Here is a 15,123-nt window from a genome sequence, read left to right on the forward strand (position 1 = left end):
GGAGTATCTGGCCAGCATGCCTTAGTCAGTTACATGTATATTCTTAAGGGTTATATTTAGACAAAAAAGGGAATAAATTTACATGGTTTTCTGTGTCAGTTTGTAGAATTTATTGATAATACCAGTAAATAATTACGAAAAAATAGAACATTTGATGTTGAAGTTAGAATTTGGTTCTGCATTTGTTTATGATCCAAAGGTCCGTATGGAATTTTAACAAAATCAATCGAGACTTTATTAAAATTATATCTGCACATTACAAAGTCGTCTGACAATGCAATATTGTGTCTGATATGACCGCCAAGATCAGACAGTGCCATTGTAATAGTTGAGAAAGTTTTTGGTTCTATGAAGTTTTTAAAGATATTAACATGAGTGATAAATGATTTCTGTCGGATCTTCAACAGTATTGGAGGTTCATCAATGTACGTAATAACGAATTTGGCTACAGACATTTCCTGCAGAAGTTGCTCTGACGACGTTTGTATTTTCCATGTTACAACATAGACTAACAATCAGATCATTTTGTTACTGGTCATTGTGATATGGTTCTACTTATGGGCACTTATGATGTAATGTTTTAAGTCAATATTTTGTTTAGTTAATTTTTTTTATTAAAGTCCTTACATGATTAATTTACCCTGAACAACATTAATCACGTCATTATGTTATTTTGATTAAAGCTTTGCGTCTGCATAAAATGTACTTTACAAACGTGTGTTTTATTAATTGAATATCTATATTAAATCTATATTAAATCAAGTAAATCATATGACCACGTATGATAACATAGGTAACTTTATTTTAAAAGGAAACCCGTTAGAATAGCAAAACTCTCTTTATTTGAGAGCATGCGAGGTACATTATGTAGTCAGTATCCAACGGTCGCTGATTCAATTTCCGGCCGAGGCGAACATTCTCCTTGGCAATCAGTTTAAACTTATGCTGCAATTAGCCATTAATGTATTACATACCTAATTTAGATACCTGTTATTACTTTTGAAACTATGTAGGAAAAACCTGCAGGGTATTATTTTGATGATGATAAAAGTAATAATTGTTCAATATAGATAATAAAAGCTGCATGGAAGACATTTAAGAATTCTGTCTACTTTGTTACTGTACAAAAATATTTGCATTAAATAAAACGAAATAAAAAACAAACAAAACAAAAACGTTATTACTATCTATTCACGTGACCAACTTATCTTTATTGAATATTTCATTTTGATAGTCACACGTTAAACAGTTATATATTCAAAATAAGTGTAGGAGATTATATAACTTTCTGGCAAATTATAGTATTTCTTCAGGTTAAAGATAATTGAGACAGCTTAAATAACTATATGATTTATTCTGATGTATCGTCTTACCTAAGAAGCAAAATGACTTAAGACATTATTGCACGTGTTTAAGAGGAATTAAAATGTGGCTAGAAAATGATGTTCAGCATTTATTTTATCCGAAGTTCATATTTTGATTTATTAAGAACGATTTATATTTCAATATTCATTTTCAAATAAGAATAAGAAAAGTTGAGTTATGTATTATAATTGATTGAATTATTTATTTTCCTTAGTTATATATTGTAAAAGTTTCATTTATTAATTAATTTAGGTTTTGTGTTGTTATTTCTAAATTGGTAATTACCCTAATACCCGTATATGCAACCAATAAAATGACTGGAATGTTTTATTGATTAATTTATAATTTATCATCACTTCCCATGAAACCTTTTATGCCTTCTAGATAAAAAATGTAGGGTTTGTTTCTTGTATTTATTAACATCGTTCCTGATTCATTTTTAAGCAATAAAAGTTACCAGCCGTGCAGTTTGTACCATACTTTCAGAAACTACGAACTATCAAATTATCATGCCACTCATGCATGTTTTGTATGGATATTTTAGGAAAATATTAGAAATGGTATGAAACAAACTGCTAAGAGCTTCTAAGCTAATGAATAATTTATATTAGCCAATACATTATTCAATTAAAGAAACCCCGAAAAACATTGAGTTACTATATAATAATGAAACATAGCACGTGTTTTTTATATTGCCTGCTTTCCAAGAGATTCAATGGACTGGTATTTTATATATTTTAGCACATATCTACTGGTAGATGGTATGTTTGAATTTTCATGTAAGATATATGCTAAGATAATATAACAATATTAGTCAAAGTTGATCTAGGTAAGATTTTCAACTGTGATATATTTTTAGGTTCTTAGATCTAAATGAAGTTTCTATAATACTAGTTTACTTTTGTATCAAGCTAGAAATACAGTCTATATAATATAACTTTATACTCTTGAATGCAACAACTAGGAATATCAGTGATTAAGATCAAAAGAGATCTCGTCAGCGACAAGTGTATTAAGTTCATTTACAAGAAAAACGTATTCAAAATTTTTTATCATGAATTTGATCATACTGTCAAAGGACATGTAGTTCAAACTGAAAATAAGTAAGGTCAATAATGTTATAATGTTAAAGGTAGATTTGCGTATTGTATAGCGTCTGCTCAGTTTGTTATTAAATAAAAGTAACAAATATAAATAAATTTATTCAGATTAAAGGTCTTATTTATATTTCTTTATAAATTCTTTGATTCGTTACTTATTTTTCTCAAGCGAATATTGATTTTAAAACAAAAAAACATTGAATTTGCATGACAAATCCGTTTTGTTTTTTAATCAGTTAGCATCAACTATTTAGGTGGGTTGTTGTACAATTTACCTCTTTGCATAAAATACTGAATTATAGCATCTGTAACAGATTGGATTTATAGCATTTTATTTAATGTATCAAGCTTACTATGATGCTATGATAAAGAAAGGGGTTCGTTAAATAAAGCATTAAAATCAATTAGTATAATTATTATTATCATAAATAAATAAGTTTAACAAAGTTGTCCATAGTCAGTAATACTAAACTTAGATAGTTTTTCACAAAACAGCAAGCACAGAAATGCTAGGTATGTAATGAGATTAAAATAATTGTTGTATATTATAAATTGTAACAGCTGAACTTTTCCTGAGTTTTAACTCCTATCTTTATTATTACAAAAATGAGCGTTAAAATAGTAAAAATCTAAAAGGACGCTTTTTCTGTCCTTTTTAATGATAAAGTTAATTGACTCAGTTATCTTTAAGTTATATTTCATTTAGATAGCTACACATGAAACAGTAATATTTTCAATGAATATGATTGAAAAAGGTTGTATAATTCTCTGGCAAATTATAATCGTTGTTTGTTTATTAAGTTCTTGAGAGAAACTGAGCAATCTGTATGATGTATTTGATGTATTGACTTACTCACGGAACAAAATGACGTAACGAATTATTTCAAGTGTTTGTTATGGGTATAAAGGGTAATTATGAAAAAACGTTTGGCAAAGACGTTATCATAATTAAGATAATTTTTTTTTTGTAAATAGCACTTTCTGATAAAATAATAGTTTCAAAGTGAAAGAAAACTGGTGATGTCTTATTGTTTAAGTTATTATATAGTTCTACAGATGCTATCAATAACGATAAGATGTCTGGATTGTTTCCAACAAGGTTAACCTTTCGTTGGAATAATCCGTGGTTTAATCGCAACAATTTCTTCGAAAACCTCTTATGCGTTCTTGATATAAATTCAGGGTTCGTTTGTTTTAATCAGTAATAACTTTCCTGTAACCCCATTGTCTGAATAAAGATTCACAATTAAAGCAATAAGGAGCCATGGAGGCTTTATTGCATGCTTTCATAAAGTACATACTATTAAATTGATTATGTCACTCAAGCATGTATTATGGCTTTTATGATGTAATTATGATACAACATATGCATGAACTATGCATAAAAATATGTGTTCGTACGTCCGTTATATTTGCATTATCTTCCTGATTTATATAACTAGAATTGAACGAAAACAAAAATTTGAATTGCAAGGTTGCATAAATCGATTCCATTTATTATATTTTCACATGATATGTTATACTTTGATACTGACATATTATTTAAATTAAGCCAAATTCAACTTTATTTTTTACTAATTTTTACCAATTTATTTATGCAATGTACGTTAATAGCAACGTACAAAGGTAAAGCTTCTCGTGTACGCTATGTACTTTGGTATCAAAAATTTATCAATACTATTCCTTAACTCGTTAACAGCAATAATATGCAAAATAATACAGGTTATGGGTTTCATAATATATATCAAAAGTTCGATAAACGATCTCGTATTGGGCTTATACTTTTCAAATGCCTAAAATTACTCCAGAACTACACAGACAGATGTACATGTGCAACTATAAAGTATACGCCTTTATAAAAGCCTAGTCTACAATTGATAAACTATCTAAAAAGGAAATATTAAAGCAAATTTAAGAAGATAAAATTGCACATCTTTTAATGATAAACAAATAAAGAGCACCGTTCACTTCCGTTCCTACAGGAAGTCATTTAAATCAATCTTGTTTTCAGTGCATAACGTCTTTATACGGTTTTGAGACTGCTCTTTTCTCAGTCAATTGCTTGCAAAGTAATTAGATAAATAGTGTACGAGAATACAGTATTTGAACTCCTTTTATAGGTTTTCTATATATTAGCTAACACATTAAGAAATTCATGACCTTAGCGATTTTGCAAGGAAAGAAGACATTTACTGAATGTTTCGTATCCCATTAACTAAGATAATGGCAGATTTAAAAAGAGAAATACTTTTGGCTAGAAGACGAATACTTTTATAAGCAAATACAACAAACAAAACGACTTTGTTGTAAATGTCGTTAAAAATTGGATGTAGAAAAGTTTGGAATAGGGCTAGTAGAATATGTCAATTGTTATTGCTTTTAAAAGATATGTTCATTTATTTACATCAGAATCCCTTTCTGATTATCAAAGGAAAATCGCATTGAATTTGTATATATCACCCTTTCTGCATTATCAAATGTGTTTTTTTTTATAAATTAAACAAACTTATTAATTATAACATGAAACAATTATTTGGACAAGATAATAAAGAGGAAAAGAAAAATGTATTTTCTTACATTATTATCTCCACATTGAAACGATTTGAATAATAGCTGTATTACCATTTTCAGTGGGAAAGAGGTAACTGACAATTATGTCCAAAAGCTTCCATGATTTAATAATATTGGTATATGTTCTGAAGGTTCTAAGCTATATTGTACTATAACGTTAACTTGCACTTTCTAGTACCGTTCATGAACAGACTCAATCAAACCGAGCCTACAACAAATTCAATTCTCTTGTTTTGGACGTCCTTAAGGGATTCTGTTTTTTTTTTCTTTATTTTACCTTTAACGTGTTCTGTAAAGCCTCTATAATAAATATTTCAAATTTGAAAAAAAATAGTTATTTAGATTTTGTTTCTGTATTATATTAAAGAATGATTCAAAGGTCTGACAACTAAAAGCTAAATATATTTACATCAACGTATTTAAAAAGTCTTCTTATAATGTAAATGAAATACAGTATTGTGTCTGATATAACAGCCAAGACCAGACAGTCAGTGTCATCGTTATAGCTGGGAAAGTTGCTGGCTCTGACGTTGATTAATGATTCATTTTTTTTTTCTGTCGGAACTGTAACAAAATGAAAGGTTCTTCAATGTACAAAAAAATGACTTTGGCTTTATAAATTTCTGGTAAAAACTGCTCTAACGAGGCATGTATTTTCCACATAACAGAATACACTGACAATGTGGTTTGGTAATCCGCTTACAGACACTAATGATTTATCGTCTTTAATATTTCACAATGGTGTTTTGGTTGTTCTTTATCGGAAGTCTAAAGAATAAAGATAAGATAAAGAATGCCTCTTACATAATTATTCAGATAATATCTCATCTAAGTCTGAAGGAATGTACTTTACAAATATTTTTATAATTGAAAGATTAACTACTTTGAGCTGATTTATCTTATTTACCTGATTAACGACAAGTGTTGTTCTGTGTCATTTTTTATGAAAAAGGAAATGAAAAAAAAATCAGGACAAATGGTGAACTTGTTGAAAACGTAAACTATTGAATATTTGAACCAAAATAAGATTTCGTTATTCCTCACCAATTAGGGAATAAATTAGCATGAATCTATGTGTCAATTTGTACACCTGGAAATAAGTTAAGCGCACCCCCCCAAATTTAAAATTGGTTGTGATTGAAAAACTGTCATGATATGACGACTTAATTGAGCTAAGAAATAGTAAAGTGATAAATAGCGATACCAATTAAGTAATCATAAACCAATAAATTTATGAGTTTAGTTACTGCTTAACCAAATTATTGAAGCATAAGAAAATGCGTTGTTTTTTACCAAAATGTAAGTGTTTATAAATATGGTTCTAGAGCGTTTATAAAACATTTACTGGTGGGTATTTTGGTAATTGTGTGCTTAACTTATTTGCAAGTGTATATATTGATAATAAAATAAATATTTACAAGAAAAATACAAAATTTGACGTTTAAGCTAGATTTTGTTTCTGCATTTGTTTATGGTCGAAAAGTCCGTTTTGAATTTTAATCAAATCAACCGAGACTTTATTAAAATTCTATCTGCACATTACAAAGTCGTCTGATAATGTACATATAATGCAATATTGTGTCTGATATGACCGCCAAGATCAGACAGCGCCATTGTAATAGTTGAGAAAGTTTTTGGTTCTATGAAGTTTTTAAAGATATTAACATGAGTGATAAATGATTTCTGTCGGAACTTCAACATTATTGGAGGTTCATCAATTTACGGAACAATGAATTTGGCTACAGGAATTTCCTGAAGAACTTGCTCTAACGGCGTTTGCAGTTTTCATGTTACAGCATATACTGACAATCAGATCATTTTGTTACAGACCATTATGATATGTTACTAGTTATGAGCACTAATGATAACACGTCTGTAATTAATTAACTGTTTTAGTTGTGTTCTTTAGCATAGTCCTCAAAAGATTAATACTACCCTGGAAATCATGACTTTTGTCATTATGTTATTTAAATTAAAGCTTTGTATCTGAAAAACATGTATTTTACAAACGTTTGTTTCATTTATTAAATATCTGTATGAATTCAATTAGATCATATGAACATGCCATGGAAACATAGCGAACTTTAGAATTCAGAAGGAAACCCTAAATTTGCATAGCAAAAATCATTTTATTGGAGAGCATACGAGGTACGCTGGTTCAATCTTCGACCCAGGCGAACTTTCTCCTTGGCAATCAGTTTAATAAAAATATGCTATACTAAGTCATTATTGTCTACATACTAATTTTAGATACTTATCATTACATTTGAAACAATGTACACATAAAATTACACGATATTTGATGATGATAAAATTTAATCATTGTTCAATATAGATAAAAAAAACTGAAAAGACGTTAAAGAATGCTGTCTGCTTTGTTACTGTACAAAAATATATGCATTAAATAAAAACGAAAAAACAACAATAAAACGTTTTGTAGTATCTATTCACGTGACCAACTTATCTTAATTTTATATTTTCATTTTGATAGCCACACGTTAAACAATAATATTTTCGGTATAAGTGTAGGAGATTATATATACTTTCTGGCAAATTATAATCTTCGTTCAGATTGAAAATAATTGAGACAGACTTGAATAACTATTGTTTATTTTAATGTATCGTCTTACTCACGATGACTTAAGAAATTATTGCACGTCTTTGATTGTTTGAAGTGAATTAAAATATGACTAGAAAAAGATGTTTAGCATAGATTGTATCAGAATTTAAAAGATTGATTTGTTAGGAACGATTCATGTTTAGATATTCATTTTCATTTAAGGATAAGAAAAATTGTGTTATGTATCGTAACTGCTTAAATTATGAATTGTCGTTAGTTATGTATAATTGTAAATGTTCAAATTATTAATTATCTTTCGTAATGTTGTTTAAATTGTCAATTATCCTTACATATGCAAATAATCGCAATCGGATGGCTGGATGTTTGATTGGGAAACCTAGATTTTAGCAGTAATTATTCGCTTGAAAACTCTTAAGCATTCTTGATAAAAAATGTCCGGTTCGTTTCTTGTAATCATTAATATCGGTCTAGATTACTTTTTAAAGCAATAAAAGTTACTTGCCATGCAGGTTTAATCTTACTTTTAGAAACTACGTGCTATTAAATTAATCATGCCACTCACGGATACTTTTTATGGATAATTGATGCAAAAAATTACAAAACTGTTGAAGAAAAAGCATCTATATTAAGATTGCATTTCTTTAGATCTAAACATCTATGTGCTTGAACTTATACATATAAAATGATATAGAACAACAGAAATGCTTAATAACTTAACATAAAAATGCACCTGTAATTGAAAGAAGCTTATCAAGATATAAAACTATGCTTGCGTAAATTCGAGCCTGTTTGTCGTTAACTGAATCTTACACGCAATAATATACAGTAACTTGCATATTTTAAAGATTTACTCAATCGTGGAACTATTTATTACCTAACACATTCAAAGTATCCTGATCTACGTGATAATGCAAGAAGACATGAAATAAATGTTTGTATGTAGATGTCCAATTAACTAAGATTAAGGTAACGCTAGAAAAGAAATACATTTGCAACTTAAAAGGAACTCCACTAATTCCTTTTTGACATGACGGAACTGGAAAAACTGGAAAGTGTCTTTCGATTTTGGAATATATCTCCACCAAAAACTTGATAATTTCAGATCATTCGTTCACTCAATTTGCTTTTCAAAAAATGTTAATTTTATCATACAAAATGATCCAGAAATGAAAAGGTTTTAAATACTTTTAAGTCAAATCTATCCAAGACTCGTACTGATAATAAATTTTAAATTCAACGGTTGGTATATTTCTCTTTTATGTTTTTGCATATTGTTTTCCTGTTTAAGTGCCCTAGTGAATCTATGTAGGAGTTACCAATTGTATGGTTTTAGGGTTTTAGTCTTGAGTGGATACGACAAATTGAGGAAATGGCGCATATATAATATGAAAAAAAAATGAGAACAGACTATCTCAGTTTTCGTACACAATACATTAAAAGTTGAAATTATCTAGCTTATTGATTTCAAGGAAAATCGAGTAGCACATTTTTAATTTCTTTATTTAAATTGGTTCATGAATATTTCAAAATCTTTATAATTAAATTATTACACAATATAAATAATTTGGACATCAAATCCTTATCTCTTCTCCAAATTAACAAATTAGGGATAAATGTTTTTAACTTCAGATTTTATAATATTTTTATCCTATGGGAGGAGACAGTCCTCCAATACCTATATCATACTGACCCAATCTTCAAAGGGACACTTCCAGGCTGTCACATGGTCAATGTTATTTTGTTGAACTATCTGCTATTTTAATTACATTAAAAAGAAGTTTCATTATGTTCATAATGGAACTAAATGTTAATGGGTTTCATTGTCTAGACAAACACTCAAACCTACTGTTATCCCTACCCCCTCCCTACACCACCATCCCCACTCCCACCTAACTCAGTCCTGTTTTGCATCCGTTCTAGTTGAACTATTGTTGCTTACTAGACATATTTTTAATATGTAACTGACCTGTATGTCACATTCAGTATCATTTTAAAAGATACACGTTGAAAATAAAAATTGAATAAATACATAAGGTTCTCTAACTATTTTTATTTTATGTTTTGATTACCTTTTATATGTTTAAATGAAAACTCAAGAAATGAGGATTTGAAATTTGAAAAAAATAAATTAGGTTTTCTTTTCATATGGTACATTGTTATGGTTCAAAAGTCAGATGAGACGACCGAAAGCTCATACATTAAAAACACATTAAATATCAAAAAGGTCGTCTGATAATGTAAATATAATGCAGTATGTCTGACGTAATAGCCAAAATCAGAAAGTGCCATTGAAATAATTATGAACGAGTCTGGTTCTATGAAGTTTTATAAACATGGATAATGAATGTTTTCTGTTGAAGACAACAATAAAAATAAAAGAAAAAGTTTTCATTAATCTGGCAAAATTATTAATAAAAGTACAAAACAAATAATAATTTATACATTTCTATAATTTTTCTGAGAGATTTGTAAGCGCTATTATTAAATTGTTTATATTCAATTTGTAACTAACAGGTCAGTAATAAAAAAAGAAAATGAAAACAAGTTGTATAAAAACATGATAAAAAATAATACGTCTCTTTACAACTGACTCTGTTTTGAATGATATACAAATGAAAAGACGAATATCCAGATATTAGAATATAGCATTTAAACAATTCGATCAATCTGTCCAGCAAAGTAAGTATGAATTAAATGAAACAGGTGAATATTTTACCCCGGGCTACGTAACGGAAAACTTTTTATTTAGCCAGCTAAGTGTGCAGCTGGCTTTGTAGACAAACAAACCATCTCAATCAAATCGTGGTAATACAGACATATTGAAATAGCTTAAATTACTTACCTTATTATATTGTCTCAAATAGTTTATAAAAGCCAACATTAACATCTGGTTCTTACTAATTGAGTTGTATTGATTGGTAAGGAATGTAATGGTTTGTTCGAAGTAGGTTTATGATATTATATAATGACCTAGAAACAAATCGTGTATAGTTACCACTTATTATATTGCCTGGTTTTTCTATATTTTTTTGGGAATGAGTATTTGTATATGCATCTCTTAGGTCTAGCTGATGAGGTAGTTTTGACCCCATGTATTGTATTAGGATTGTATCGCCCAAGGTTGGCCCTGTTCTGGCGCCATAATAGCTAGCGCCGTGATTGTTAGTAATTGTTAGTAGCGCCGTGAAACAAAACAAAATAAACAAGCATCACGATTGCATTACTCTATTTAAAGAAATGACATTTGTATAAATGTAATTATTAGCGTATATTAGTCTGTTTAAAGAATTGACATCTTTATGAATGTATCTTTTAGCGATTTTTTGTTGTTGTTTTTTTTTTTTTGTAAAGATATTTGTTAGTAATGGCAGGTCATCGAGGAAATGCGCTTGGGTGGATCTTCCGTCGAAATTAGACCACAAATGTACGATAATCGGTATAAAAATCAGATAAACTTATAAATAAACTATAAGAAACATATAAGACTTTCTTTTTATTTCATTTGTCTTAGTACGTTTCATTGATATGCATAAATAAGCAAGAGAACCATGTAGTAAATGAACATCTTACAACCAAAAATAAACAATATGTTAGAATAACAAACGAAACAGATGTTTACTTGCCGTGATTTTAAGTACGCAACAAGTTTTCTTTGTATCTATACATCATTTGTGAGTTACTTCTAGTTAAAAAGAAAATCCCCGCTGTAGGAAAAAATAATAATGAAAATATAGCCCACACGTTTCAGATAGATATTAATTTTAGATATTGAATTGATACATTGAAAATAGTTTTGCTATGATCGCATTATGTTAATAGTATTCTAAATGACGTTCAATTTTTTTGCGTGGGTTTTTTAATCTTAACAATATATTAATTTACTAATATAATAATACTTAATTCAAACAGTAAAGGATTCGCCTTGCGAAATGCCTATTTGGATGCTTTAGAACGTGATAACAATATGGATAAAGCAGCGGGTATTTATGAAAAATCGATTTTTAATCTTATCTGAATCTTGACCAGGCGTTAACATGTTTCTGTGCAAGGTAAACCGATGGCTGCGACAAGACGATTAGCTTATGTTTTAGAACGAACTTTAACACATGTAAGAAAGGTAACACTAAACATGTCTGTTGCACTCGATCGATGTAAAAAAGTGGGGAATACGAGGATTAAAAAGAAATGAAAAGAATAAATGGTACTGAGTAGTCAAATCGATGGGATAAAAAGTCCTCTACAGCAAACATTATAAAATGATTACACCGTACGGATTTTAAAATCATTGTGATTTTTTTTTCCAATTTCAGGAAGGAGGTAGCACCGGAATAAATGCGTTGAATTTGTAAAAACAGAATGTCCGTTTTTCGATTGTGAAAAGGAAAATAAAAAGACATACAAATGGATATATATGAATTCTCAAGGATTATTATGCTCGTTTTTGGAGTTTTCCAAATTCTGCCCAATGGAGAAGGTAAGTAAATAAAAAATAGTTTTGTGTTTTATATCAAAATATTTTTATATACCTTACCGAAAAGAAAAATGTTTTAATCAATAAAAAAATCTTTATATAAAAATGTTGCAATACAACTGTTTTGTCATTTTCCTTCTAAAAATAGTGTATATTATATACAGGTAAATCTTAGCTTTACATGTCAATTCCATAATTGAAGAAACATATGGAAAACTTATTTTCTATTTTAGTATATTCATTATACTAGAGTTTATTCATTATATTTATAAAGTTTCATTTGTCAATTTGTACACATGAAAAACACCCGGACGATTTAATCATTGTTAATTAAAAAATAATAATAGGAAAACGGGATGACAATCAATTTTTGTGTAACATTAATACTCTTTGTGCTTTTATTTCTTTTCATCAACATCATTATCATCATCATCATCGTCGTCGTCATCATCATCATCATTATAATAATTATTATTATTTATAATTACAATGAATTATTATTATATTTATCAATTGATGTTGTTGTCGTTCTAATTATAATAATATTTTGGTAATCTGCCTTCCAGTCAAGCCTAATTTTAACATCATTTGTTGATATTAAAATACACTGCTTTGTTGTCGATTTAAACAAGTAAAGATTTCATTATGATTAGCGTGATAAAAGAGTAATGAGCTAAATCATGATATTTGTGACAAGTTTCATAATGCCGGGAACACATGGGGTATAAATCAATTGACAGCTATTGTCTCACTCATGGGAACACAAACAACAATCGCGTAAAAGATGATTGCATCCAAAGTTGATGAAGAATTTAAAGTGATTGATCATTGCAGTTTTACATTGTTTCTTGTCTGAATTAAGGGTAAAAATCATTGCAATTGATTAAATTTGTTGATTTCATCATTTATACCACTTTTATTCTTGTTTCATATACAAAAAGTATAGAGTGTTTAAGCAGTCTTGGATTAGAAACAGAGAACTAAAAACGGCTAGTTCAAATTCATTTCTATTACTTGAATTTAACTATTTATATCTGGTAAGAGAATATGTTATGGTGGCAAAGAAAAATCTGTATGTTGTTTTTTGTCGGTTTGAGAAGTCTTAGGTTAAAAATAGAGACTTAAAAAAGGCCAGTTCAAATTAATTTCCATGACTCGAGTTTGTCTGTTTCCTTGTCAGAGTATTGACTAAGGTGGCGAAGGAAAAAAAATTTATTGTTTTTTGTCGGTTTGAGAAGTCTTAAGTTAAACATAGAGACTAAAAAAGGCCAGAGAAAAATTAATTTTCATGACTTGAGTTTAACTATTTTCTGGCTAGACTATTGTCTATGGTGACAAAGAAAAAAAATTATGATATTTCTTGTCGGACTGAGCAGTCCTCAATTAGATATAGAGATTTAAAAAAGGCCAGCGAAAGTTCATTTTCATAACACGGCTGAAACAATTGTCTGTGAGAACGGTTTCTTGCATATGAAAATTATCAATAAAGCTATTTTCGCGATATATAATTAAACAATGTTTATAAACTATCATAAACTGATGTTTCTCACATGTTATGAGAACAAAATACGTCTTATTAGCTTACAAAATCTTCTAGATACTTGTATTAGTTTGTAAATTACACATTTCTAGTATATACGTATTTACAAAACTAAAAGGTTTTAGAATACATAATAAGAATAGTACTGAGTATTCTTATTTTTAATTGAATGTTGTAAAGTAAAAATGACCGTTGTGATTAAATTCTGAAAACGAAATATACCTCTTTAACAACAATTAAATGATTTTGGACATGACTGGGCTGGAAATACGGGCAATTGTCGAGATTAAGTTTTCATTTGAAGAAGGTCTAGATTAATAACTTTAGTGCAAAATTTTAGATCAATCGCTCACTCCGTTTTTTGTTGTTTTTTTTTGTTTTATTGTTGTTTTTTTTGTTGTTTTTTAGAATAAATATTCTAATTGTGAAAATAACCCAAAATTAAAAAAGCGCATTTTGGACATCTTAATCACAGTTTGTAAAGTTTTCGAAGAAACATGTCTCCGTTATTTTTCTTTCGGAACATGTTATATTTACTCGGATCAGACACTTACTACAACTGCTCTTTTTAAGAGAGCCAAATTATGGTATTTTTAAATAAAGCTGCATGCCTCCAAATGAGCCAAAATTTTCAAAAAAATGAATCAAAAATGAGAAGAAATGTACTACGATTTTATGAAAAGTAAAAAGATTCAAATATAAGTAATAATTTACGTGTTATGTGAAATAAATGACTGATTTTGCAACATTCATTATCATATTTCAACAGCGTGACTAACGCAGTAAGGGCTATTTTGATATATTGCCTATTTTGACCTCTTTTTATTTGGGGGGGGGGGGGGGGGGGGGGGGGGTAAATTACGTGGATTGAAAGTGCCATTTGCAATGTGTAAATTACTTTTTTGATTACTTCACAATATTTACTTTTAAATATATTTTCAAACTTTTAATTGAAAATTAGCAGGAAGGCATTTGGAGGCGTTCTGTTTTAAAGGTGATTTGGGCAAACGCTTTTACTTATACATTAAATATTTATATGATATAGATTCATATACTGATATGCTTGCATTCTGTATCGTGATGATATGTAAAAAGTATAAAAAGTATCGTTTAATTAATACATTTACTAATATAATATAACTGAATATAAAATACAATTTTAGCTAGTATTTAAACTTGCTAAGTATTAAATTACACATACTTGTAGTATAAAAATAACAATTCAGTTTAAACGTATACTAGCATTGAAGTTATAATATACTTTGAAACATCAATTTTAAAGCTGTTAAAAGTAACAAAGTGTAAACAGAAAATAGAGCCAAAGAATAATATCAATTTGTATCATACTTTTGGATTTGTAATGAAATAGTATTTATACATGTATTAAGAATCAGTAAAGCTGACCATTTTGTAATTATATATGCTTTCTTAAACAATATAAATAGCATACTGGTTTCGGGATTAACACGGAAATCTCCCGTCGCTAATTCGTTCG

At 28.7% G+C, this 15,123-nt stretch overlaps 1 protein-coding gene across 2 annotated transcripts in view; it reads left to right on the forward strand.

Moving 5' to 3' along the window:
* LOC132749382 (neuronal acetylcholine receptor subunit alpha-10-like) overlaps positions 1-15,123 on the forward strand; it is a 61,929-nt gene that overhangs the window by 26,902 nt on the left and 19,904 nt on the right. The window contains exon 2 of one of the 2 annotated variants that reach the window (XM_060739112.1): positions 11,928-12,091. In XM_060739112.1, coding sequence (XP_060595095.1) covers positions 12,019-12,091 — 73 coding nt within the window. In that variant the 5' untranslated portion in view covers positions 11,928-12,018. Of the gene's footprint in view, positions 1-11,896; positions 12,092-15,123 lie in introns of those variants that run through there. The other variant, XM_060739111.1, reaches the window with a different exon arrangement.

Source organism: Ruditapes philippinarum, unplaced genomic scaffold, assembly GCF_026571515.1.
Source record: "Ruditapes philippinarum isolate M1 unplaced genomic scaffold, ASM2657151v2 ctg1330_1_1_1_1, whole genome shotgun sequence".
NCBI lineage: Eukaryota > Metazoa > Mollusca > Bivalvia > Venerida > Veneridae > Ruditapes > Ruditapes philippinarum.